At 48.4% G+C, this 25,352-nt stretch overlaps 1 protein-coding gene across 1 annotated transcript in view; it reads right to left on the minus strand.

Annotated features, from left to right (window-relative positions):
- Positions 1-329: 329 nt before the first annotated feature.
- LOC124039865 (helicase SRCAP-like) overlaps positions 330-25,352 on the minus strand; it is a 30,618-nt gene continuing 5,595 nt past the window's right edge. Inside the window, exons 4-32 of the mRNA XM_046356353.1 lie at positions 23,269-23,523; positions 22,922-23,107; positions 22,410-22,749; positions 19,456-19,637; positions 19,213-19,291; positions 19,000-19,089; positions 18,672-18,848; positions 18,227-18,438; positions 16,538-16,715; positions 16,293-16,429; positions 15,723-15,892; positions 15,230-15,422; positions 14,875-15,011; positions 14,421-14,607; positions 13,988-14,315; positions 13,515-13,736; positions 13,176-13,340; positions 12,851-13,012; positions 12,264-12,722; positions 12,039-12,181; positions 10,467-10,777; positions 10,057-10,259; positions 7,968-8,137; positions 7,525-7,721; positions 7,285-7,399; positions 7,065-7,190; positions 6,576-6,758; positions 6,394-6,477; positions 330-6,260 (exon numbers count right to left, since the gene is read on the minus strand). Coding sequence (XP_046212309.1) covers positions 1,869-6,260; positions 6,394-6,477; positions 6,576-6,758; positions 7,065-7,190; positions 7,285-7,399; positions 7,525-7,721; positions 7,968-8,137; positions 10,057-10,259; positions 10,467-10,777; positions 12,039-12,181; positions 12,264-12,722; positions 12,851-13,012; positions 13,176-13,340; positions 13,515-13,736; positions 13,988-14,315; positions 14,421-14,607; positions 14,875-15,011; positions 15,230-15,422; positions 15,723-15,892; positions 16,293-16,429; positions 16,538-16,715; positions 18,227-18,438; positions 18,672-18,848; positions 19,000-19,089; positions 19,213-19,291; positions 19,456-19,637; positions 22,410-22,749; positions 22,922-23,107; positions 23,269-23,523 — 9,783 coding nt within the window. The 3' untranslated portion in view covers positions 330-1,868. The remainder of the gene's footprint in view (positions 6,261-6,393; positions 6,478-6,575; positions 6,759-7,064; positions 7,191-7,284; positions 7,400-7,524; positions 7,722-7,967; positions 8,138-10,056; positions 10,260-10,466; positions 10,778-12,038; positions 12,182-12,263; positions 12,723-12,850; positions 13,013-13,175; positions 13,341-13,514; positions 13,737-13,987; positions 14,316-14,420; positions 14,608-14,874; positions 15,012-15,229; positions 15,423-15,722; positions 15,893-16,292; positions 16,430-16,537; positions 16,716-18,226; positions 18,439-18,671; positions 18,849-18,999; positions 19,090-19,212; positions 19,292-19,455; positions 19,638-22,409; positions 22,750-22,921; positions 23,108-23,268; positions 23,524-25,352) is intronic.

Genomic DNA, 25,352 nt, shown 5'->3' on the forward strand with positions numbered 1-25,352 from the left:
GGGCCTGGCTGCCAAGTGAGTATGCCTTTGCCCTCTGAGGCACAGCCATGATGTGAAATCCATAAATTGGGGCCTAATGAATTTATTTCAATTGACTGATTTCCTTACATAACTCAGAAAAATCTTGCAGGTTGCATTGATATTTTTGTTCAGTATACATTTGCCCCATATGCCTACATTCCAACCAGCAATATTAATCTTACAACAAATCCTGCATGACACCTAATGAGATGTATAATACAAGCACCGTGCACAAACACATTTCCACTTTAGCCATTTAGCAGATGCTGTTTTCCATAAATTAGTCAGTAAGACATCCAAACACCCAATACATTTTTGGTCTTTTTATTCAACTCATTGTCTATTAATCTTTCAAGTAAAACAATGTGGAATTACAAGGGAACAGAGGAATGTAACAAATGAAAGACATCAAGATAACAAAATAAGACCATTACCATATTCCACCCACCCATTCACTCAAAACAGCACCCTGCCCAAAAATAGCTTTTCCAAATGCAAGTCCTCAAAGTAAATTGACAATATATAGAGCCACCTGGAACTGTACCAGTGTTTTATTCACATGTTCTGTCCAAGTACTTACATGAAAGAGGTGCAATGAAGAAATGACAATAGTAAAAAATGATATAGAATTTGATAGCACTGATGCATAGGGTGCTTTACTTGTGATTTACAGAAGGTGGATTTTTTAAATATTTTTTGTACTAATGACGACACCCCAACGTCAGGTACTTGGACAAGGCAAACTGGGATCTCCGTCCACCTGCTCGGCCTAATAGGCACTCATTTTATTCACATGGATTCAATCCCCTTTTAGATCAACTGCATGACGTTGACCATAATGTCTGACTGACTTTGGAAAGGTGAGGAGAATTAAATCAAAGTTCTGCTCCTGTTTCTGCATTGCCAGTAAGCAAAATAAGTACTATCTTCAAGATGCAGAAGCTCAAGAAAGACAGACATATTTAGAGCTTGAAAGATGCATTGTGTGAGGTACCAGGAACATAGTAGTATTTTGATTGAAATTGATGTAATAAAAATCAAATTACTCACTCAAATTATGCTGAGGACAACATGTCTGATGTGCAAATAAAAAAAATGCAGGCTGGATTTAAAAAGGTGGGCAGAAAATCACAAGATAGGGAGGCCCAAGCAAAGACCAACTCCAGCATAGTGCAGCAAAGATCACATTTACAGATCTGCTCTCTTCCCAGTTCCCTGGAAGAAACCATAAAATATCCATCACTTATCAACTGACTGGAAACAGAACAGTTGACAATATGTCCAGTACCCAACTGTCTAAAACCTTCATCTTACGATATAACTGTCACTCACAAGCTTATTTTGAATCAATAACCCTGGCAGCGAATAAACTCTGTACATAGGGCACAATTTAAATCTCTCTCGGACACATACATCTCTTAGTATTCCAGTCTTTTTAAATGTTTTACAGTACATAGTGTGAACTAACAATTTACTCACTCGCAACAAAGTCCCCGCAGTCAAGTCACTGTCTCAGCATGAAGTGACACCTTCAGGACTAGCAACAGCTCACCTCTGGAATGGCACTACCATGGTGCCACCTTTCTCTTTGCACACAGTCTGGCATCCCTGAGCCTTTCCCCCAGTTGATGATGGCTGAACTGGAGAGGAGACCAGCTTTAATGTGGGTTGGGGGGGAGAGGGGCCCAAGAGGGAGAGAGGTCACTGACCTGCACAACACTCATTGTTCTGCTCTGGTCTGTCAGTGTAGACAAAGCAGCAACTTTAGAGGTCATTTCTCCTCTGTTACAACCTACCCCTCTATGCTTCCAGTCAGAATCCCTCACTCCTCATCTCTAGTCCTCCCATCAAGTCTTGTTGTGTTGGGCGGAGGAGGAGCGGGTGTTAGCGGCTGGTGTGCGGGCCTGAGCCGCTGCCATAGCCGCCACGCTGCGCAGCACCCTGTCCGGGGTGCCCTCTCCCGAGCCGGCGTTCCCTTCCTGGGAAAGCCTCTCCCGCTTCTGGGCGTGCCTCTCCTTTCTTTCCTTCCGGGTCTCCCTCCCACGGCCCTCTCCTTCCTTCCTGTGGCTGCGCCTCCTGCCCCTCTCGGTGCTGCGTTCACGTTCACTGCCGGAGGAGGGTGCTCGTGAGTGGTTGCACCTGGGCCCGGTGCTCTGGGAGCTGAGGCTACTGCTGCTGCTCTGGCTCCTGCTGCTCCCTCCACCACCATCGCTACTCATGCTGCTGCATGCACTGTGGCCCCTGGACAAGCGCGTCTCCCGCTCACCCTCCTCCTTTCCCTCGGAGGGCTTCTTCTTTTCCTTCTCCTCCTTTTTGCTCCCCCTCTTGCTGTTCGTCTCCAAGGCCGGGACGAGGGGACCAGGGCACTGGCGGGTGGAACGTGCAGCGGTGCGGCTTGACTGGGTTGGGGTTGTCTTGCTGCTTCCTACTTTGTTGTTGCAGTTGGTAGGCGGAGTGGCAGGTACACTTTTAGATTTGGACTTCTGGTTCTTGTCAGAGGAAGCAGGAGAAGTGGCATTCTGGCCACTGGTCTTAGCCGCAGGGTCTTTCCTGCTGCCAGGGGTGTCGATCCTGCCTCGCATGGCAAGGAGTTTGGCTGCAGCGTTCAGGGCTGAACACCTCTTCCCTAGGACCTCTGGCTGGCTAGAGGGCACACTGTTGGACTGGGGTTTTCTCTCTGGGGTGGGCTGACGAACAGAAGATTTCCGGGTGACTCTCACAGAGGATGTCTGGCTGCCAGACTCATCAGTACCGGTGTTGTTGGACACGTTCCTGCCCACACGTTCAGAGCTCCTGGTGGGTCTTCCATCCCTCTCGGTCTCCTGTCGGCTCTGGGCTGAGCGGGTGAGGAGGCGCTCCTTCCTGGTTTCAGAGGTGTCAGAGTCTGAAGAGGAGGACCTGGACTGCTTCCTCTGAGTATCATTGGTGAAATCTTTCTCTGCCTTTCCCTCCCCCTTCTCTGGGTCAGAGGAAACCTCCCCTCGCATCTTCTTGGCAGGTGCCCTCTTCTCTGCATCCTTCTTGTGTTGGGCTGACCGTGTGGGAGTGGATGTGGAACACACAGAGGAAGGAGAGGAGGAGCGCACAGACTCTTGACTGCTCTGGCGACTGAGAGGCCTTTTCTTGCTGGTGGCTCTGTCATCGCCGACGCTCTCCTCTACCTTCTGTTTATCAGTTTCTTCTGTCCGAGGAGCCACTGGGGCCTCTGGGACAGTGTCTTTGGCTTCAGAATTCTCCACTTTCCTCTTTTTCGGATGAGAGTCACTAATCTCCTCTTCTCCATCCTCTTCTACCTCCATGTCTGTTATCTTCTCGGAGTCTCTGTTATGGGCAGTCTCCACTGGAGCAGGTTCCAAAGCCTGGTTCTCGGTGACAGCCACAGCAGTGGAGATGCTGGACGTAACAGGAATTTGGGCTCGGGGGGGTACTTGTGTTGAACTTGGAGTGGATATCTGGGTGTGGATTTTGGTGGTGATGGGTACTTGGGAATGGGTGGGGTTTGGTGTTGTGGTAGTGGCTGCAGTAACAGTGGTGACAGTTCTGGTTGTGGTTGCTGTGGGGATGGTGTTGAGAATTGGAACAGAGGTTGTGGTGATCGTGGTAGGGACTGGAGTATGGGTTGGTTTGACAGTTGTGGTAGGATCTGGTGTAGCAGTTGATGTGATGGTTGAAGTGGGGGTGATTTTGGTAGAAGTTGTTATGGAGGTTGTGGCAGGAGCTGCTGTAACGGTGGTGACAATTCTGGTTGGGGCTGCTGTGGGGATAGTGTTGGGAATTGGAACAGAGGTTGTGTTGATCATGGTAGGGACTGGTGTGTGGGTTGGTTTGATATTTGTGACCGTTGTGGTAGGGTCTGGTGTAGCAGTTGACGTGATGGTTGGCGTAGGGCCTGGTGTGGGGGTTGTGGTGGTGATTTTGGTAGAAGTTGGTATGGAGGTTGTGGCAGGAGCTGCTGCTGCTGCTGCTGCGGCGTCTGTGTTTGGGGCTGGTGTAACGGTGGTGACAATTCTGGGTGGGGCTGGTGTGGAAATTGTGGTTAGATTTGCAATTGAGGTTGTGGTGGGTTTACTAAGTGTTGGTAGATTAGTTGTGACAACTGTGGTAGGGACCGGAGTAAGGGTTGGTTTCACATGTGTGAATGTTGGTGTGGGGGTGCTGGTTGGAGTAGAGGCTGATGTGGCAATTTTTGGGATTTGGGCTAGAGCTGGAGTAGGGATAGTGATTTGGGCAAGGGGAGGAGTGGAAATCTTGTTGGGGGTAGGGGTGAAGATTTGTGTGGCAGTTGTTGTGGAGATTGATGGAGAAGTGGAGACTGGCGGTGAAGTGGTGACTCTAGGTCTTGAAGTGAGGAATTGGGCCAGTGTTGAAGTGAGGACTGCGGTTGGAATTCGGATTGGACCAGAGGTTGACCTTGAGGCATGACCAAAGGTCATCCTCGATGTGGATACTGTGTGTGAGCTTGGGGTGGAAACTATGGGTGAGCTTGAGGCAGGAACAGAGCTTGAGTTTGAGGTGGAGACAGAGATTTGAATTGAGGTGGGAACTTGAGTTCGGCTTGGCGCAGGAATAGCAGTTGGGGTTGTGGTAGGGAACTCAGTCTTAGTGTCTGCTTTTAATGTTGCGGTGGAGTCCTCAGCTTTGGTAGACAGAGAGGCTTGGCTGGTGCAGACAGCAGAGGTGGCCACAGTTTGAGGCTTAGTGGGGGTAGACTGGGCTAGTGGCTCTGTGTCTGCAGCAGCAGTGTCAGACAGGGAACTAGCTTGGCTGGTGGTGCTGGCAGTGGGGGCGTTTGAGATCTTTCCTGCACCCACGGCATTTTTGCACCCAAAGTTTTTGCGGGGACGACCTCTCTTGCGTTTTGCGGAGAAGGGGGGGCTCCCCTCCTCACTTGGTAAGTTAGGGTGGGGAGGGGATAGATGCTCTGGCTGGGGTTCCACCACCCTGAGGGGAGTCTTAGGGGGTCGGCCCCTCTTTCGTTTCAACGGCGGGATCGAGTTAGCAACATTAGTGCCCGAGGACGCGGTGCCTTCATTTCCTGGCTGAGTGTCCATTTTCCTGTGGTAGTTCCCTCCTCTCCCTCGGCCCAGACCCTGCTCTCCTAACTGGGCCGCCACGCGAGACTCACTCTCAAGCCGCCGCCGCACCGGCAGGTTCCTCAGCACCGGCATGTCAGGGGAGTGGTGAGGTGGGGAATAAGGAGGGTAGTTTCTGGCAGGATGGGTGTGTCTTAAAAGGTCCTCTGGGAGGTTGGTGATCTTTGAGGAGTATTTTGAGGCCGTCCCTTTATCTTTCTCTTTGGGGGACTGGTTGGTTTTGTCAGGGGCCTGGGATGTAGCGTCTCCGCTTGGCACATCTGAGCCTCGGCCCGACTCTGCGCGCTCCGTCTCCTCTGATGAGCCTCCTCCCGTTCCGCTGCCTCTCCTCCTCTTCCTGGGCTCCTTGTCCTCCACCACTGTCACCAGGCGACCAGGGAGCTTCCGCAGGACCTTGGCCGACGGAGAATGTTCCGGGAGGCCTAGCAGGACCTCCCCGTCGGCTGACTGGCGCTTGCGTGGCGACCGGGAGAGAGAGCACACCAAGGGGGGAGACAGGGACTTCTGGTCCCTGCTGTCATAATCCCTGGCCTGGGCAGAGTATGACTGGTGGTCCACCGGACACATGGAATCCAAGGAGACACACTCTCCCTGCTCCCTCCTGGGTGACTCAGTGTCCGACTCCCTTGGTTGTGTCAGTGGTTTCCCAGCTGGAGGACTGGTGGCAGTGGAAGGCACTGAACTGGAGTGGGACTGGGTCCGGAGAAGTGGCGCTGCCGCCCCGGATATGAGACTGGAGTCTCGAGGAGAGGCAGTGGTTGTCGCTGCAGGTTTGGCAGATTCCTGGAGCCTTGATGAGTTGGTGTGGACTCTTGGGTGCTCTGTGTGAGCCGGGGTGGTGGTGTCTTTGGTCCCCCCTCGTCCTCTCAGAGCAGAGCGGAGTCTTTCAGGCACTTCTCTGGGGGTGGGGGTTGGGGTGTCGGGCTCTGGGGAGGCCGTGGTCCCTCGGAGCCTGCCGCTGGTCCTGGTGGAGGGGGCGCCTTTCTCTTTGTGTTTGCGTGGGCGGCGGCCCGACCCGGGAGTGGAGGGCTCCTCTACTGGCTGTGATGAGAAGTCCTCGTCGTCGTTGTCTGAGGAGCCTGCTTGCAGCTTCAGGCCCTCCTCCTTTGCCTGGTCCAGCCCCTTCCTGGCAGCCTCCACCTGCTCCTGTAAACACAGAGCAGAGAGATGGGCAGTCGCTAGTGATTTTTATTTTAACTCAGGTCTGTAATAGGGTGAACCCATTAAACATGGACACATGTCAAGCTTTCTTAAATGCACTGAGAATTAGCAAACTTACCTCTGCTTGCTTTAATTCCTCCTTGCACACATCCTCCAGTGAATCCTCTAGGAAGTTCATAGCATAGCGTTCTATAGGAGTTAGCTGAGACGCGGGGGAAAAAAACAGGCCGTCAGATTTGCTCCACATCGTCAAATAACAGATGGGATAGGCCAAAAACAGGGATATTGAGCAACAATCACCTGCTCCACAAGAGCCGCTATCTCCTGCTCGGCCTTGGAGAGCTCCTCTTCTTCTGGGTCCCTCCCTTCACCAGCCTCGTCCAATGGGATGGCCTCGTTGAACTCTGCCAGTTCAGCTACCTGCTCTGCTTTGGCTTGGGAGGCGGCCACTATGTCCTCCTCATCCTCGGCACGACACAGGGCCTGTGGCAGAGAGAGAAAATTAGTTTATGGGAACAGTGCCACCTGGAGTAAGATGTTTGCTGACTTAAATAACACAATCATTTGATCTCTAATAATCAAGTTTATTCATTGTATTTTCAAATCTTGTTCGTATGGAGTCCGTGCTGATCCAAACACTCAGGTGCTAGTCTCTGGGTCTCTTCCAGACTCCTGCTGCTGTATGTTGTGGTATAAACAGGCGTCTATGGTCTGAGAAACACCTGCTCTGAACACACCAGTAAACATCCTATACATCCTGTTATTGCCAGTGTGTTGGTTGTGACTGACCTGCTCCAGGATGGTGGTGCTCTGTTTGTTGACAGTCTCCTCTTCCTCAGGCTGGGGCACAGAGAGCTCCACGATCATCTCCTTCTTCTCCCCCTCCGTCACATCAAATAGTTCCCTGATGGTTTGCTGAGAGGAGAGAGAGGAGCGTAGTTCGTTTTTGAACTGCCCTCAAGTCAGAGCAAATGGACGACGTCAAAGACTAGTGTCAGTGGAGACGTACCTGTCTGAAGAAAGCAGTGGTGAAGTTGCCTCCTTCGATCGCCATGTCTCCCAGCATCCTCTTCTGGTTGGCCTTCTTCAGGATGTTCTCCTCCACCGTGCGCTCACTGATCAGCCTGGAAGGGGGGGGGAATAGTCACACCAGACCTTCAAACACACATTGTCATACCTTCGGAGTCGAAGTACGAGGACAGCTCATGCCGTTTCTGGAGACTTTCAGGGGAGGGTTTCAACTGGGCACCTGTAGATGTGGACATCGCGGGTCTGTCCGATGCGGTGGCAGCGGTCCTGGGCCTGGGCGTCCATGGTGGGATTCCAGTCACTGTCGTAGAACACCACCGTGTCGGCGCCTGTGAGGTTCACCCCCACGCCGCCGCTACGCGTGGACAGGATGAAGCAGAAGATGCGGTGGTCAGCGTTGAAGCGATCCATCAAGGACTGAGAGGGAGAGAAAGATGTATGATGGACACAGGAGAAACAAATGTTTTTGGTTTTCAACCGACAGTCAGCATCTGTTAGCAGTTTCAGCACAGTGTTGAACTCCGGGTCAATTCCATTCAACTCAAGAAACCAAATAGCCGGAAAATTCCTTCAGGAATGGAATTGACTCCTACTGACTGAGTTTGCTGAAGACCAACACAACAACAGAATCCCATAGAGCTCAGGAGTCACAGCGCCACTCACCTGTCTCTGCTCGACACGGGTGCTGCCGTCCAGGCGAAGGTAGATGTGCCCATGGTAGCCAAGGAACTGCTCCAGCACGTCCAGCATGCGGGTCATCTGGGTGAAGATGAGCACGCGGTGTTGGCCCTCCTTCAGCCGTCGCAGCAGAGTGTGGAGCGTCTGCAGCTTACCTGCCCACACACACACCACAGTGTTATTGTCCAAAGGCTGTATTGAGTTAAAAACACTTTTTTCCCCCCTCAGACAAATGCCTCAATGTCTTCAACTGAAAGACACGCTGCTCTGGAGAACTGAACCCAGAGACACAGAACCCGAGCCAGACCCAGTGAACCCAGAGAGACTGTGTCCCATCATTGAAGTAACAACACTTCTAGTTAACACAGTGGCTTTTCGTGTCATGGTGTGTGCAAACACACAGCCAAAAAGACTCTGCATGGTCAATCCAATGTCTGCAATGGCTGGACCGCATTTGCTGCAATACGGCCCCCGCAGAAGTCAGAGCATTCATTTATCTTGCGATCTTTCAGCAAGCTGTCATACGCATTCAATAAATTAGTCTGCACCGCACCACTCGTAGTTATTCAGTTCTAACAACTTCTAAATGTTATGCAGCAAAAAGTCAAACATACTGAACAAAAATATAAAAAGCAACAATTTCAAAGATTTTAACAGAGTTACAGGTCATTAAGGAAAATCAGTCATTAGGCCCTAATCTATGGATTTTACATGACTGGGCAGGGGTGCAGCCATGGGTGGGCCTGGGAGGGCATAGGCCATAGGTCCCCCTCAGACAATCCCACAGGTGAAAAAGACAGATGTGGAGGTCCTGGGCTGGCGTGGTTACAGCTCTCGTGGATATTCCTGCAGTCAGTGTGCCAATTGCACGCTTCCCAAAAACATTAGACATCTGTGGCAATGTGTTGTGTGACAAACAAGTGGCCTTTTATTGTCCACAGCACAAGGTGCACCTGTGTAATGATCATGCTGTTTAATTAGCTTCTTGATATGCCACACCTGCCAGGTGGATGGATTATCTTGGCAAAGGAGAAAAGCTCACAGGGATATAAACACATCTGCACAAAATTGAGAATTTTTTTTTTTGTGCGTGTGGAAAATTTCAGGGATTTTTGGGACCAAAACATGGGACCAAAACTTCCCAGTTATGTTTTCCCGTGTATATCCAAATCGGATTTTAGTAACCACATTGTGGGCTTGTTCTATACATCAAAATCACCATGACAGACCTAAGAAATATCAACTTTGTTAGATCAGATTTGTTGAATGTGCGCCAATCCAGCGTCTTTCTACCCCACGGTCTGCATTCTATCCCCATTATCTCCCAATTTCTTTCCAGAAGTTCAAACTCATTTTCCTGTCTTGGAAATCCCTACACGAGGTATCATAAAGACATCTTTATTTGTGAGCTTGTTCTGATAGCCTTTCGTCAAAGTTCTCCATGTTTGTTGTCAAGAAAGTGAGTTTGTGTTTACATAGGATGTACCGGCCCCAACTATTGTTCTAAGCTGACATATGGAATTGTTTTAAGATGGATCATTTAGCCATTTGATTTAGAATTTTAAGACCCCTTCAGGTATCCACAAAAAAATAGAAAACAATTATTTAATAAAACACATTCTTAAATGTAAAAAAAAAAGACAGTAAAAAAAATGTCATAAGGAATAAGGTTTTGAAGTGTCTGTCCGATATCTAGACATTTTGAACCACTTTAGGGTAGGAACAAAACTACCTCCACACTGCCATTTTTTTTTTTAAACCTGTAACGGTTACTTTAAAAAAAGTCCCGTGACAATTGAGGGGGGGTCATAGATCATAGTGGGATCACATTAGTTAGTAAACCAAACGGTTCGGATGCGTCCAAACAAGTTGGCACGTCAACGGCACCGACTTCAGACGAGTTCCCTTGCGCTTGAGACCACCCTAGTATTCGTGAGAGTCTCCCCTTTCCATAGAGTGTTCATTTTTTAACTCTTCTATTTTTTTTAGATTGACGCACTGGTGTGTCGATCGACTCTAGGGTGTTAAGTCCTATAGAACAAACAAGTGTGATGTCTGAGGAGTGGGGCCTCACCGCAGTCGTACTGGATCAGCCTCAGGTCAGGGAAGTGGGTCCTCATGTTGCACTGGATGCGGTGCAGACTTCGTGTGAGCGGGACCACCTGGGAGGAGAGCAGCGAGGTGAACATGGCCTGCTTGTGGCTCAGAGATGGAGGGGGGTGGCAGCTGTGCATGGTGATGGTCGGAGCCTCCACCGGTGGGATCACAAACGTAAACCTGGAGGAAAAAAAAAAAAAAAAAAATCAGGTAGGCATCACAAGAAAGATAAACAGAAAGTGTTTAAAAACAGACACTGGATTTAACTAATGAAGGGCTTGGTGATTTGTTTTTTAAATTTTTAAACAGGTGTTAGTGAAGGGCTAGAACAAAAATCTAGACTGTCTAGTGATTCCAGACAATGGAAAGCAGCAGTCAGTTTGTTACCTTTCTATCACATCTTTGAGCAGCTGCAGTCTGTCCTCAGTGGTGTGGATGGCCTCCCTCAGGGCGCAGCTTTGGTCCCAGTAGTCCACGGTGCTGTGGGACTGGGCGAACAAGCAGGCGGTGTGGCCCGAGCGGCCCCACTGACCCAGGGCCCTGGGGGCCGGAGCAGGGCAGGAGCCCGGGAGGAAGGTGAGGAAGTCCAGCACCTCATGGCCGTACACGGGCTTGGCGCTGCAGTGCAGGTCATTGATCCGGATGATTTGGGCCAGGCGGCTGTCTCGCTGCTTCTTGCGGCTGTCTGCCAGCCATGACTGACAGGGAGGAAAGGAACAGTTTGTCAGTTGATAAGACAGAAACAATTAAAGAGGAGCTCCAAAGGACTGAAAACAACCTTGTTCTTTTCTTTAACCTCCCGTTTTGGACTCAACGCGTCAATGTATGGCTCATACATGAATAATAAACCATCTGCAGTTCTCTCCCAGCGGCAAAAGGCACAGAATCACATTTTAACTTGGCATAATTTAGTGCATGAGAGACACGCTCGTTCATGTAGTGAGTGAGCTCACTGAAATGAGTGGGATTGCCTTATTACATGCACTTAACATTAGTTATTTTGATCACAGCAAAAACACTTCAATCACATCCTTGCATCATTCTCTTTCAATAGGCTACATTGATCTGGAAACCAAGCAGAAAATGATGTGCGCTATTGATGGTAATGTAGCCAAACAAATACATTAGAAAACAATTGTCAAACTTATCAGAAACACCATGTGTCTCCTAAATGCTGCCGCCTGTATATTTTGTTTGAATTTTGGAATATATTGCGGGAATCACAGACACAACTCTCGAGAAATGTATACTGCAAATTTCACATACTTCAAGAAATAAATAAAGTACCTTTCTATTTTACAACCATCCATCCAAATCAAATAATTCCATGCCATCTGTCCTTATAAACATGCAGACAGGTATTCATTCCATGATATGTAACAATCCAACACTGCAGTTGATTTTCAGCAATCATAATTTATCACGTACGCAAATGCAATATATAAATTATTACACAGCTTTCAAGGAGTAGGACATTTGATGCAAACCAAAGTAAGCTATAACTTTTCCATAAGTATACAATTACATCCTCACAATTGCTTTCTTGCCATACTAGTCTGTACAACAAGGAATAAGCCACAACCAAACTTGAGGGACATTGGGCGAGTTAGTTTTACATGGCCCAGTGCCAGCACCAGGCCATGCAAAACTAACTCGCCCAATGTTGATTGGCAGGTGGAATGATGTCCAATGAGGTTGCAAGGTTAAAGTGGGAGGCGGGATCAGATCGGCACAGCATTGTCAAAAAAAATATACAAAAAAGTTATGAAGTCTCTTTAAAGGAACATGACAGGAGTCAGGTTAAGAATTATGCTGTGGACTGATGACTGACATAACTCAAGAAGATACTACTGTGGGATATGCTAGAAAATATGACAACCTCATTACTACCTACATGGTGATTTAAACAAGTAGCAAGGGGGGGGGGGGGTTAGTAAAAGAAAAAAGTAGTGGAAGTACCATGTAGAAGGGGGAGCGAGGATGTGGGCGAGGTTGTGCCCGAGGTCGAGGGGGGACAAATCCACCAACATGGGACCCTGATTTAGGAACTGCTGATTTAGTGCCGCTGCTCTCCTCACGTGTTGACAAAGAATTCAGACGAGCTAGAGAGGAGAAGTGACTTGTTCAATACAGGGATTGTAAATACAGAAACAGTTTTCAAATGACTTGCATTCATCAACTCACCTTTCTGTTCTGTGCTGGTTTCTGCTGGCCCCTTTACTACTTTCAGCACTGGGCAAGGGGGCTCCTGCTGACTGGGGGCTGGCGTAGGGTTCTGAAGGGGGGCAGGAGTAGGGGTTTGAGGAGGGGCTGGGATAGGGATTCGAGAAGGGGCTGGGATAGGGATTCGAGGAGGGGCTGGGATACGAGGAGGGGCTGGGGTAGAGGTTCTAATTGTGACCGACGTAGGGGTTCTAGGGGGGGCCAGGGTGTATTGAGCTGTGGCGGGTCCGGGGTGGCAATATGCAAGGGGGGATCTCAGAGCAATGTTGGTATTGGCATGGTGGTGTATGGAGGGTGATGCCTGGGGGGCTACGCGTGGAGAAGGGGGCACTGCCAGGGTGGGTACACCTCCTCCTTCCTTACTTGACTGGCGTACCACGATCTTCACGATCCCAGAGCTGGTCACCACGGAGGAGGGCACTGGAGAGGAAAGACGAGTAAGAACATGACCATCCATGAACCGCTTAAAAACAAGTCCAGGGTAAAAGACGGCTAACCAGAGAAGATCAGATCAGTGACCGTAGTCTTGAAGGGGGACGCTGCTGTACCTTGAGAAGCGTTGAGAGGCAGCTGGATTTCCGAGGGTGCGGGAGAGGGGGTGGCAGCATGGGTGTTGGCTGAACTGAACACTGCTACCTGGGCTGGCTGGCTGATGAGGTGGTGCTGCCCTCCGCTGGTCACCAGATGCATGAAGTTACCTGCGGCGCCCACTGTTAGAACCCATTTAGACACTCCTGTCAGCGCAGTATAGGATAGACACTGTACCACTAAATTGAATAGAACACCAAGATGGCTGCCTATATCAACACATAAGAGTTTTATTACATGGGCAATTCATATGATACTTTAGTTACTGTTAGGATCTGAGTAGACCTTGTACTGGGCGTGGAGGGGCCACAGGGACCTGGTGGAGCTGGGTTCCAGACAGGGTGAGCTTGTTGCCCTGCAGCTGGAAGGTAACAGGCTTACTGCCCTGGCACGACGACACAGGACGCCCAGCCAACGAGGCCAGGTGGGCAATACTCACCACCTCCCCAGCTAAGATGGAGAAAGAGAGAGTCATTAAAGAAATGCTGACGAGGGTAATTTCACCAGTAGGAATACACTTTTTTTTTTAATAAAGGTAATCCAGTGCATTTTCAGTTTGTTCTTATGCACTGTTCACACACATTGGTTGCCCGATAGTGTTTGAGAGAATGGCAGGTAACTCACAGGGAAGTCGGGCCTGCATGTCAGGGCTGAGCAGAACCCGTTGAGTCATGACGTTGCTGGAAGTAGGGGTGGAATGGCTGGCGGGGTTACAGGAGGCGGTGGGCGAGTGCACAGCCAAGACTGGCATTGGGGAGCCAGACCTCACGACAGTTCCCACCGCACAGGGGCCGCTGGGGTGCACAGGCGGGCGTGAAGGGGCAGTGGGTGCCACTGAATACACCGCTGAGGGTTCATGGAAACAAGGGAAGAGAAGACAGGATTATTTTAGATCTGGGTTGTGTAGAATACAATAGTGTGTCTGGCTGTGTAGAAGTTTCCACAAGAAACGTTGAACGGAATTGCATGTTAAAATCGGACCGTAAAAGAAAAAAAACGGGGGAAAAAAACACTTGGATCGTGTTGATCTTTTCAATGTCAAATCAGCAACTATTCATGTATTATTTACTCCTAAATCCATGCTATTTAGTACTAACCTTGTTGGACTAGAGGTGAAGGGGTGAGGGTTGGGGTCACATCCTGGATGAGACGGGGCCGTGGGGCCTGAGCAGCAGGGGTGACCGGGCAGGGGAGACGAGGGTTGTTCACCACCAGCACTGTGCAACCATCAGCCTTAGGTAAGGGCTGGAACATCCTGTTGACCTTCATACGGACAGGTTTGGGGCGGGGAGGAGGGTCGGGGGACTCCATGACCTCATGGATCAGCTGGCGGCTGACCTTCCGTCGGGGCAGAAACACGTCGGCCTTGTACCTGGACACGCTGGCCTCTAGACCCACCAGGTCAAACAAAGACAGGTCACCGCGCTGAGGGACAGAGGAGTGGAGGGGTTCGGTTATGGAGGTTTAGATACATATAAAAATGCATTTTATATGTATCTAAAATGTTTATATGTGCATACACACACTAACCTTGAATGGGGAGCTCTCCAGGGCTCTCTGAACCAGGGAGGCCGTGTGGAAGACGATGGGCTTGGTGATGAAGGGGGAGTGGATGGGCCGCGGGTCAAACAGGTTGGGGTGGTTACACACTTTACGGAGCTGCATCAAGATGTTGATCACAGACATGAAGTGACCGCTGGCCAGCGTTTCCCGGGTGCTAAGAGAGAGAGCGATAGAAAGGGAGAGAAATACAGTGAGATGACGAAAAAGAAAAGGGGAATTCCTATACAATGCTAACTTGTAGATGATCTAAGCAACAGTAGCTGTTTAAAGTACAACATCATAGATGTAAAAACATTCTGGGAAATGTTAGGAATAGGACTGCACAGTTCATTAGCTAATTACTGGCAGATTTTCAAACCAATGAGCCCTCCTGCAATGCATTAATTTGCTTCCAGTAACACCCTTGTCTATAGGTACTTACGAGGCCTGTGCCATGAAGTCATCGTAGAGGAAGCGCTGTCTCTTGGACAGACGGCAGCGCACCACATGCTCATATTTTTTAGGCATCTGCTTCTCCACATCCACCTTGAGTCTCCTCAACAGAAACGGCCTGAGCACCTGGAAGGGGAAAACAAAAAGTGGTGATATGTCGGGTTAGGGAACAGAATAGATTTCAAAACATCTCAAATGAGCACAAACATCTAAAACAGTTCATGGTGATAAATTGTACATTCTTATTTAACAGATAATCTGGACCCTCCTAAATATTCAGACCAATCCACCCCCTCTTGACCACCTGCGTGTGTTCCTCCATCTACGGCAGCCTGAGTTCTTACCTTATGTAACCTCTTGACCAGGCCCTCATTGTACTCCTGGCTGCCCTCGATCATGCCGGTGAGTGGGTTGGAGAACCACTCCTTAAACTCCCGGTGAGACTGGAAGACGTGGGGCATGAGGAAGTGCATCAGGGACCACAGCTCCATCAGGCTGTTCTGCAGCGGGGTTCCCGTCAAGAGCAGGCGCCTCTGACTGGGGCCAGGAAAAAAAAACATAGAAGACGTTATAATGACCAGAGGTTGTGACTAAAGATTTTTGTATTCTACTGGACTAAGAACTTTCAGCTTTTGTTGTCATAATTTTGACTGATATTAGTAAAGGAAGAATGCAGAGAAATGGAAGCACTTGTCTGAAGGTTTTTAGAAAACGCTAGAAGAATCCTTTGTGTTATTATTATTATTTATTCATTCATAAATTAGGATTATGATGTTCAATGGCAACAGTTATACTGGGCATCTACAACCATCTCCTCCCTCCTCCCTTAGTGCGGACCTGTTGAAATTGAGCAGGCTCTGCCAGCGCTGGGACTTGAAGTTCTTGATGTTCTGGGCCTCATCCAGGATGAGGTAGCGCCAGGACTTGCGACGGAAGGCCTGGTGGTCCTGCAGCACCAGCTTGTAGGAGGTGATGCACACATGGAAGGCGTTGGGCTTGGTCCAACCCTGAAAAAAAGAGGATGTTTTTATTAGCTTATCGAAAGGATCTGGCACTTGAATTGATCCACTTCAAGTGGGCCAGGGCTTTTATCCACTTCAGTATGCAAGACTGACTTTTTGTTCCGTTGGAATGAGACACGGAGCACCAGAAAGGAGATGAGGCAGCGCCAGTGAAGATTATTTTGGAACTCGCAAGGGAAAAGGATAAGAGGTTGCCAAAGAAATACCTGGAGGCAGGAGCTTAAGGCAGACAATTAGAAAATCGGCAAAGGGTGAAACAAGATGGAGAAGACTGCCCAGAACAGAGTGCGCTGGAGAGGGGTCATCGTGAGGAGCGATAGGCCCGAGTTAGTAAGTGCCAGTGACGATTTGTATCCATTTACGAGGGGATTTGGTGATTGTTTACCTGTCTCTTGAGTTTCCTCTCCTTCTGACTGCCGTAATAAGTGAGGATTTTGAATCCAGGACACCAGCGCTTCAGCTCCATCTCCCAATTCAGCATCACACTGGTTGGCACGATAATAAGATGGGGCCCCCAGTTACCTGAACAACCAACTTGATTTAGTATCCGATATATAGGTTGTGTACATCTCTTCTATTGTCCTGGTAAAACGTTGAAATGTTAGTGTATGAATGACTCAATGTCTTTACCCTTCTCACAGGCGAGGTGAGCTAGCAAGGCGATCGTCTGGATGGTCTTCCCCAGGCCCATCTCGTCAGCCAGGATGCCGTTGAGCTTCTTCTCGTACATGGTGACCAGCCAGTCCAGGCCGATGTGCTGGTACTCACGCAGCTGGCCCACCAGCAAGAACGGAATGGGAGTCTTAACCTATTGACGAAGAACAAACAATAAAGCAAAAACAGGTTTTTAGAAATGTTAGCAAAAGTATATTTAAAAAAAAAACTTTAATAGCCATTTACATAAGTATTCAGATCCTTTACTCAGTACTTGGGTTTGACTCTACATTATTCTTTGCAGATCCTCTCAAAGCTCTGTCAGGTTGGATGGGGAGCATATCTGCACAGCCTATTTTCAGGTCTCTCCAGAGATGTTAGATCAGGTTCAAGTCCGGGCTCTGGCTTGGCCACTCAAGGATATTCAGAGACTTGTCCCGAAGCCACTCTTATGTTGTTTTGGCTATATGCTTAGGGTCGTTGTCCTGTTGGAAGGTGAACCTTCACCCCAGTCTGAGGTCCTGAGCACTCTGGAGCAGGTTTTCATCAAGGATCCCTCTTTACTTCGCTCCGTTCATATTTCCCCTCGATCCTGACTAGTCTCCCAGTCCCTCCCGCTGAAAAACATCCTCACAGCATGATGCTGCCACACACCATGCTTCACCGTAGGGATGGTGACAGCTTTCCTCCAGACATGATGCTTGGCATTCAGGCCAAAGAGTTTCATGTTGGTTTCATCTGACCAGAGAATCTTGTTTCTCATGGTCTGACACTCCTTTAGGTTCCTTTTGGCAAACTCCAAGCAGGCTGTCATGTGCCTTTTACTGTGGAGTGGCTTCTGTCTGGCCACTCTACCATAAAGGCCTGATAAGTGGAGTGCTGCAAAGATGGTTGTCCTTCTGGAGGGTTCTCCCATCTCCACAGAGGAACTCTGGAGCTCTGTCAGAGAGACCATCGACCACCTCCCTGACCAAGGCCCTTCTCCCCTGATTGCTCAGTTTGGCTGGGCAGCCAGCTCTAGGAAGAGTCTTGGTAGTTTCAAGAGTCTTCCATTTAAGACTGATGGAGGCCACTGTGCTCTTTGGGGACCGTCAATGCTGCATAAATGTTTTGGGACCCATCCCCAGATCTGTGCCATGACCCAATCCTGTCTCAGAGCTCTACAGACAATTCCTTCAACCTCATGGCTTGGTTTTTGCTCTGACACGCACTGTCATCTGTGGGACCTTACATAGACAGGTGTGTGCCTTTCCAAGTCATGTCCAATCCATTGAATTTACCAATCATGTTGTAGAAACATCTCAAGGATGATCAATAGAAACAGGATGCACCTGAGCTCAATTTTGAGTGTCATAGAAAATGATCTAATACTTATATAAATAAGGTGTTTATGTTTAGAATATTTTATCAATGTGCACATTTTTTTAAAATATGGAACCAACTCCATATTAACACCCGTGATTTTGGAATGAGATGTTCGACAAGCAGGTGTCCACATACTTTTGGTCATGTAGTGTATTTTGCTATTGGAGGACAGGCTTATTGTAATGGCTAGAACGGAATGAATGGAACAATATGAACCTTTCCCTTAAGTCAACTACAAACTAATAGCAAAGGATCCTTGTTTGATCATCTGGCCAGTGTTGTAGGGCATGGGTTACCCACCTTGGTTGTGGCTAGGGTGTAGCCTTTGGGTTGCAGGCTCTCTGCAGTAGCAGCAATGTGGCTGATCTCCTTCTTGGGCCGCGGGCCGGTTGGGAGAGGGGGACTGTGGTCACCCTCCTTCAGCAGGATTTCCATCCCTTCGTCGCACTCATCTTCATCACTGTCCTCTTCATCATTGTCAATTACCTCTTCCTCACCACTGTCCTCATTATCTGGTGAGTGATTAGGTGAGAAGAGGGGTAATGCAGTGAGCATGGTATAAAATCAGGACAAATGCACTAGCCTGACAGTCAAATCCATAAGGTAAAAGGCCCTGGGAAAAGTAGGTTTTTGGTTTGTAGGTCCATCTACAGTATCAATTCAATCTGAAAGCTCAGTGTGAAGCTTCGTACAGTTTTCACTAGGTTAGAGAGCAAAGATTCTGTTTTGTTACAGTGGGCAGTACCTGAGGTGGTGATGTTGCTTTCCACGTCACTTTTGTCTTCCTCGCTCTCCTCTTGCTCGTCTACAGAATTTTCAGACTCATCGGAGCTGGCAGGAGAGGCGGATGCCGAGGGCTCCTCGAAATCAGAGGCATACGCTCCTTTGTACTTCTCCACCAGCTCCTCCACAGTCATGTCACCTGGGAGGGGAATTGGAAGAAAATGAAGTTTAGAATGGTCTTGAATAAGTTTGTAATGACAATAGCTGAAAAACAACTAGACAGCACATTGGACTCAACATCTGTGCAGCAGATACAGCTGTTATACTATTTTAGTAATGTGGGAGGTTACCTTCTTTGGCCAAGTCATCCAGCTCGCCCGCGTGATCTGCTTCCCCCTCCACCACCTCTTGGGCTGCGATGGTGTCCTCCTCATCTTCAGCTGAGAACCACAGACAGGGACAAATAATTACACAATACTCACAACCAAGTCAACATATTGACAAGTGAGCTACTTTACATGCACATAGCATTCACTGCAATTGGATAACAAGGCCTCACTTACCATCCTCTTCGTTGGCTGTGAACTCTGCGTCTTCGTCCACTGTTGTGGACGAATTGTCTGAGCACTCTTCTTCCGAGCCCTGTGGAAGGAACAAAGTCAGTCTCCACCAAATAACAACATTTACAAAAGTATGAACAATTAGGTTAATGTGCACCAGCTTATACAAAGGAAGGGCATGGGAATGCAGTACGCATGTGTTTGAGTGAGGGGCTCTGCCCAGTCTCCTGTGTCAATGGTACCCACCTGTGAAAGGGGCCGTTTGAGGGTGCTGAGCAGCTCTGCCAGGGACATGGTCCCCTCCTGTCTTAGCAGCTCAATCTCCCTCCTCTGGGTCTCAGGGTCATTGCCATCCTGTTCCTCCTCCACTTCGATGGTCTCCTCATCATCCTCCTCCTCACCACCACACGGGGGCTCAAAGTCTCTGTCTGCAGACGGAACGAAGGAAGAGAGGAACGTTAAACCTGGTCTCCAATTGGCCAGTCTGTTAAGGCACCTGGGCTAGAAACTGTGCAGGACACTGCATCATGCTTATTTGAAAAGCATTGAACAGTCTCCAATCTCTGGCAAACCTTCGCTTCCATTATGCTAACTACTAAATCACATCTGATGACTGGAATGTCACTGCACTTCAGAGATGCAACAATTGCATCGTTTCTGGTCTGAAATTGAAGGCAGGAGATGACGGTCCTTTTGCCTTGGGCAATTCCACCATAACGGAATTACGCTGAGAATCAGTTTTGCACTTTAACCCATAAGAGTCTAAGCCCGGTCTAAACCGGGGTGGGTTCTACTGAGCTACAGTGCTGTGAAAAAGTATTTGCCCCTTTTAGAATTGGCTCTACTTTTGCATATTTTTTTTTAATACTGAATGTTATCAGATCTTCAACCAAAACCTAATATTAGACAAAGGGCAACCAGAGTGAACAAATAACACAACAATTACATACTTATTTAATGTAGTTAATAAACAATGTTATGTAACACCATATGCCCGCGTGAAAAAGTAATTGCCCCCTTATACTCAATAACTGGTAGTGACTCCTTTAGCTGCAATGACTCCAACCAAACACTTTCTGTAGTTGTTGATCAGCCTCTCATTTACATTTACATTTAAGTCATTTAGCAGACACTCTTATCCAGAGCGACTTACAAATTGGTGCATTCACCTTGTGACATCCAGTGGAACAGCCACTTTACAATAGTGCATCTAAATCTTTTAAGGGGGGGGTGAGAAGGATTACTTAACCTATCCTAGGTATTCCTTAAAGAGGTGGGGTTTCAGGTGTCTCCGGAAGGTGGTGATTGACTCCGCTGTCCTGGCGTCGTGAGGGAGTTTGTTCCACCATTGGGGGGCCAGAGCAGCGAACAGTTTTGACTGGGCTGAGCGGGAACTGTACTTCCTCAGTGGTAGGGAGGCGAGCAGGCCAGAGGTGGATGAACGCAGTGCCCTTGTTTGGGTGTAGGGCCTGATCAGAGCCTGGAGGTACTGAGGTGCCGTTCCCCTCACAGCTCCGTAGGCAAGCACCATGGTCTTGTAGCGGATGCGAGCTTCAACTGGAAGCCAGTGGAGAGAACGGAGGAGCGGGGTGACGTGAGAGAACTTGGGAAGGTTGAACACCAGACGGGCTGCGGCGTTCTGGATGAGTTGTAGGAGTTGTAGGGGTTTAATGGCACAGGCAGGGAGCCCAGCCAACAGCGAGTTGCAGTAATCCAGACGGGAGATGACGAGTGCCTGGATTAGGACCTGCGCCGCTTCCTGTGTGAGGCAGGGTCATACTTTGCGGATGTTGTAGAGAATGAACCTACAGGAACGGGCCACCGCCTTGATGTTAGTTGAGAACGACAGGGTGTTGTCCAGGATCACGCCAAGGTTCTTAGCGCTCTGGGAGGACACAATGGAGTTGTCAACCGTGATGGCGAGATCATGGAACGGGCAGTCCTTCCCCGGGAGGAAGAGCAGCTCCGTCTTGCCGAGGTTCAGCTTGAGGTGGTGATCCGTCATCCACACTGATATGTCTGCCAGACATGCAGAGATGCGATTCGCCACCTGTCAGGTAGGACGCAATGTCGCTGTGGAGGAATTTTGGACCACTCTTCCATGCAGAATTGCTTTCACTTAGCAACATTCGGGAGTCTGAGCATGATCTGCTCCTTTCAAGTCCTGCCACAACATCTCAATTGGGATTAGGTCTGGACCAAAACTTCAAATTTGTTGCTTTTTAACGTTGACTTGATTGTGTATTTTGGATCATTGCCTGACAGAGCTTGAGAGGATCTGCAGAGAAGAATGGGAGAAACTCCCCAAATACAGGTGTGCCAAGCTTGTAGCGTCATACCCAAGAAGACTCAAGGCTGTAATTGCTGCTAAAAGAGCTTCAACAAAGTACTGAGTAAAGGGTTTGAAGGTCTGTTTTTTTATACTTTTGCAAAAATGTCTAAAAAACGGTTTTTGCTTTGTAATGTGGTATTGTGTGTAGATGGATCAATTTTAGAATAAGGCTGAGACGTAACAAAAAAAACGTGGACAATTCAAGGGGTCTGAATACTTTCGGAATGCACTGTACGTGTTCATGAGTCTCCTCTTTCTACAGTAGGGTCATATTAGTGTGTAGCCCAAACTGTTCGGACGCTACAGACAGAAGTTGGCAGATCGGCTGTATCGACTTCAGACGAGGCCCAAGACTCTTGTGGGGGTCGTAGAGCAAAACGGAGTCAACCGTCATGTGCGGTGGATTGAGACGCACCCAATGCAAAACAAATATATGTCTAACTTAAAATTGACAGATTTTTTTTTTTTTTAAATGGGGGTTTAAAATAGTGCTTTTCACAAAGTCTCAAAGCAACACATCCCATCACCAACGTGGCATTTTGCACCAGGATGCACAATACAGAGTACATTAGCTGAAGTAAGAGCAGTGGCTACAACAACCTCCTTATTTTGTAAATTATTCATGGTTCTCAAGTTATACCAGTGGAGGCTGAAGAGGGGAAGACGGCTCATAATAATGTCTGGAATTGAGTTAGTTGAATGGTATCAAACACATGGTTTTCATGCGTTTGATACCATTCCATTCACTCCATTCCAGCCATTATTATGAGCCATCCTCCCATCGGCAGCCTCCACTGGTATAACTAGAGAGCCTGAATAGTGGCAATCTGGATACTCAAGAAACAATTAGCAAAGAAACAGTTCTCACCATCTTCATCCACAACAAGAGGAAGAGATTTTTTGGGTGGTGAGGGTGCAGGTTCACTGTTCCCAGCCGGTGCCGTTTCCAGTGCCTGACTGAGGAGGTCAGAGTATTTCTCGGTCTGGCCCACGATGAAGTCCAGCTGGAGGTCCAGAGCCTTCTTCCTCTTCTCCTCTAACCGGGACTGCTGCTTGTACTGCACCACCTTCTCAACACTGCTCCAGAAGGCCCGGACCTCCTTGGCTATGTTGGAAGCGACTCGTCTGATTTTGGCGTGCTCGTCCCTCTTGGCCTTCTCCTCCTTCTGCCGCAGCTCCTCGTGATGTCGCATCACCATCCGCACCACCTGGAGAAACATGCATATCTAATTGAGTTATTTTTAACTTGTTGGACCTAACCTGAAATCATGGCAGTGGTTAAGCAAACAATAGGTAATACCAATCTCTCTGCAATATGGATGCCACTTTGGAGGGATGCCAAGTGGTGTAAAATAAAAGTGATAGAAGAGGGTTTCTTACCTTCCTGGCGACCCCTCTCTTCCACCTCCTCTCCTGGGCAAAGTCGGCCGAGAGCCACTGCATCTCCTCACACAGGTAGTCCCAGTGAACCTTGAGCCGAACCGGCTCCGTCAGGCGGGTCAGTCGCTTCATAGAGCAAAAGCCTTCCCTCTTCAACGCTACGGTCCTGCCCTCTATCTCCGCCTCCTACAACACATAGTTCACATCCGGAATTATAGAAATAAAGCAACTCAGATTGTTCCAGTCTAGACAGTTTATTAAGTGAAAAACTATTCACAGTTGACAATTTGGAACAAAGGTCAGAAGGATGAGCAGGAGACCTGGTCCAAATCAGAACACTGACTCACGTGTTTGGCTAGTTCAGCCATGTCTGCGTGACGCTCCATGCGGGGTCGATGGGGAGTGACAGGGTCCGATGGGGAGGAGCCTCCTGGGCCAATAGAGGGCGGAGAGAGGAACCTGCCCTGGGCACCTCGGAGAATGAGGGGAGTAGTGCTGGGAGTCCAGTCAATGAAGGATGATCGGCCGGGAGAGGGGTATGAAGTAGATGAGGAGGCGGGTGACAAACTTTTCGTGACCCTGTCTGCTATCCACTGGCGTACCTGGAAACGGAGGGAAAGGCAGCGAGAAGGAAATGAGGACTTTTGAGCAGGACCATAACAAGATTGCCTCGGTTCCAGTAGGAACAAACATGCATAGATATCACAGCTAAATCTGTCTCAAACATGTTGTATATCAAGCTATCAACAATTCTCTGATACCGTAGGCTATACCTCAAGAAATCACATGCTGCATTGAAAACAAAACAAACAAAAAAGTTTACTATTCTGTAGCCTACACCCATACACACTTTGCAGTGTACACAACCTGCTATCTCATGTAATCATTCAGTGATCAGCGAGCATCCTGCAAGTGTGATCTATCGGAGCGTCTGACACCCACCGCTTACCTTTGAGAAAAGGGCCTTTGTCTGCCCTGCTCTGTCTCTGCTCATGCTGGAAAACATACATGGCTTAAAACGTGGCCAACTTAATCACTAAAGCAGAACACTGCATATGAAAGATCACTGCATGAAACAAATGGAGAAACAATCTTGAGAACTGAGAATGAAATGCTATAATTGGAAAACAGTGAAAACATGCTGAAAGCGTTTTCCTGGCATCCGCCAAACCCAGATTTGTCTGTCGGGCTGCCAGATGGTGAAGCATGATTCTTCACTCCAGAGAACACATTTCCACTGCTCCAGAGCCCAATGGTGGCGAACTTTACACCACTCCAGCTTACGCTTGGCATTGCACATGGTGATCCTAGGCTTGTGTGACGCTGCTCGGCCATGGAAACCCATTTCATGAAGCTCCCCGACAAACCGTGTGTGACGTTGCTTCCAGAGCAACCGAGGACAGAATTTCAGCACTCAGCGGCCCCGTTCTGTCAACTTGTATGGCCTACCACTTCGCAGCTCAGCCGGGCAGAATTTGACGAACTGACTTGTTGGAAAGGTGGGATCCTATGATGTGCCACATTGAAAGTCATTGAGCTCTTCAGTAAGGCCAATGTTTGTCTATGGATTGCATGGCAGTGTGCTTAATATTATGGTGTGGCTGAAGGGGTGTCCACATACTTTTGTATACATAGTGGTAATTGCAGCACCGACACAGCCGGCTACATTTTACTACATTTAATCCTTCTGTAGCTCAGTTGGTAGAGCATGGCGCTTGGAACGCCAGGGTAGTGGGTTCGATTCCCGGGATCACCCATACGTAGAATGTATGCACACATGACTGTAAGTCGCTTTGGATAAAAGCGTCTGCTAAATGGCATATATTATTATTATTAATTAACCATAGCCATCAAGCTCCAAAGTCTTCAAAACTGAAAAGGGAGTTTATGTTCTCTCTGCTACTGCACAGCAAGCAGTACCGGTACTAGGTCCAAAAGGCTCCTTAACAGCTTCTACCCACAAGCCATAACACTGCTGAAACGTTCTTCAAATGGCTACCTGGACTATTTGCATTGACCATCTCTTTTTTTTTTTTACGTTGCTGCTACTCGCTGCTTATTATCTATGCAAAGTCACTTTAACCCTACCTACATGTACAGTACCAGTCAAAAGTTAGGGCACACCTTTTGGAACACCGAAAGTGTGCAAAGCTGTCATCAACGCAAAGGGTGGCTACTTTGAAGAATCTAAAATATTTTGATTTGTTTAACACTTTTTGGGTTACTACATGATTCCATGTGTGTTATTTCTTAGTTATGATAAAAAAAAAGTTCAAATAAAGCAAAAACCATGAATGAGTAGGTGTGTCCAAACTTTTGGCTGATACTGTACATATTACCTCGACTAACCTGTACCCCGCACATTGACTCGGTACCGGTACCCCCTGTATGTAGCCTTGTTATTGTTATTTTATTGTGTCGGTTTATATAT

The sequence above is a fragment of the Oncorhynchus gorbuscha genome, linkage group LG07 (genome assembly GCF_021184085.1).
Source record: "Oncorhynchus gorbuscha isolate QuinsamMale2020 ecotype Even-year linkage group LG07, OgorEven_v1.0, whole genome shotgun sequence".
Taxonomy (NCBI): Eukaryota; Metazoa; Chordata; class Actinopteri; order Salmoniformes; family Salmonidae; genus Oncorhynchus; species Oncorhynchus gorbuscha.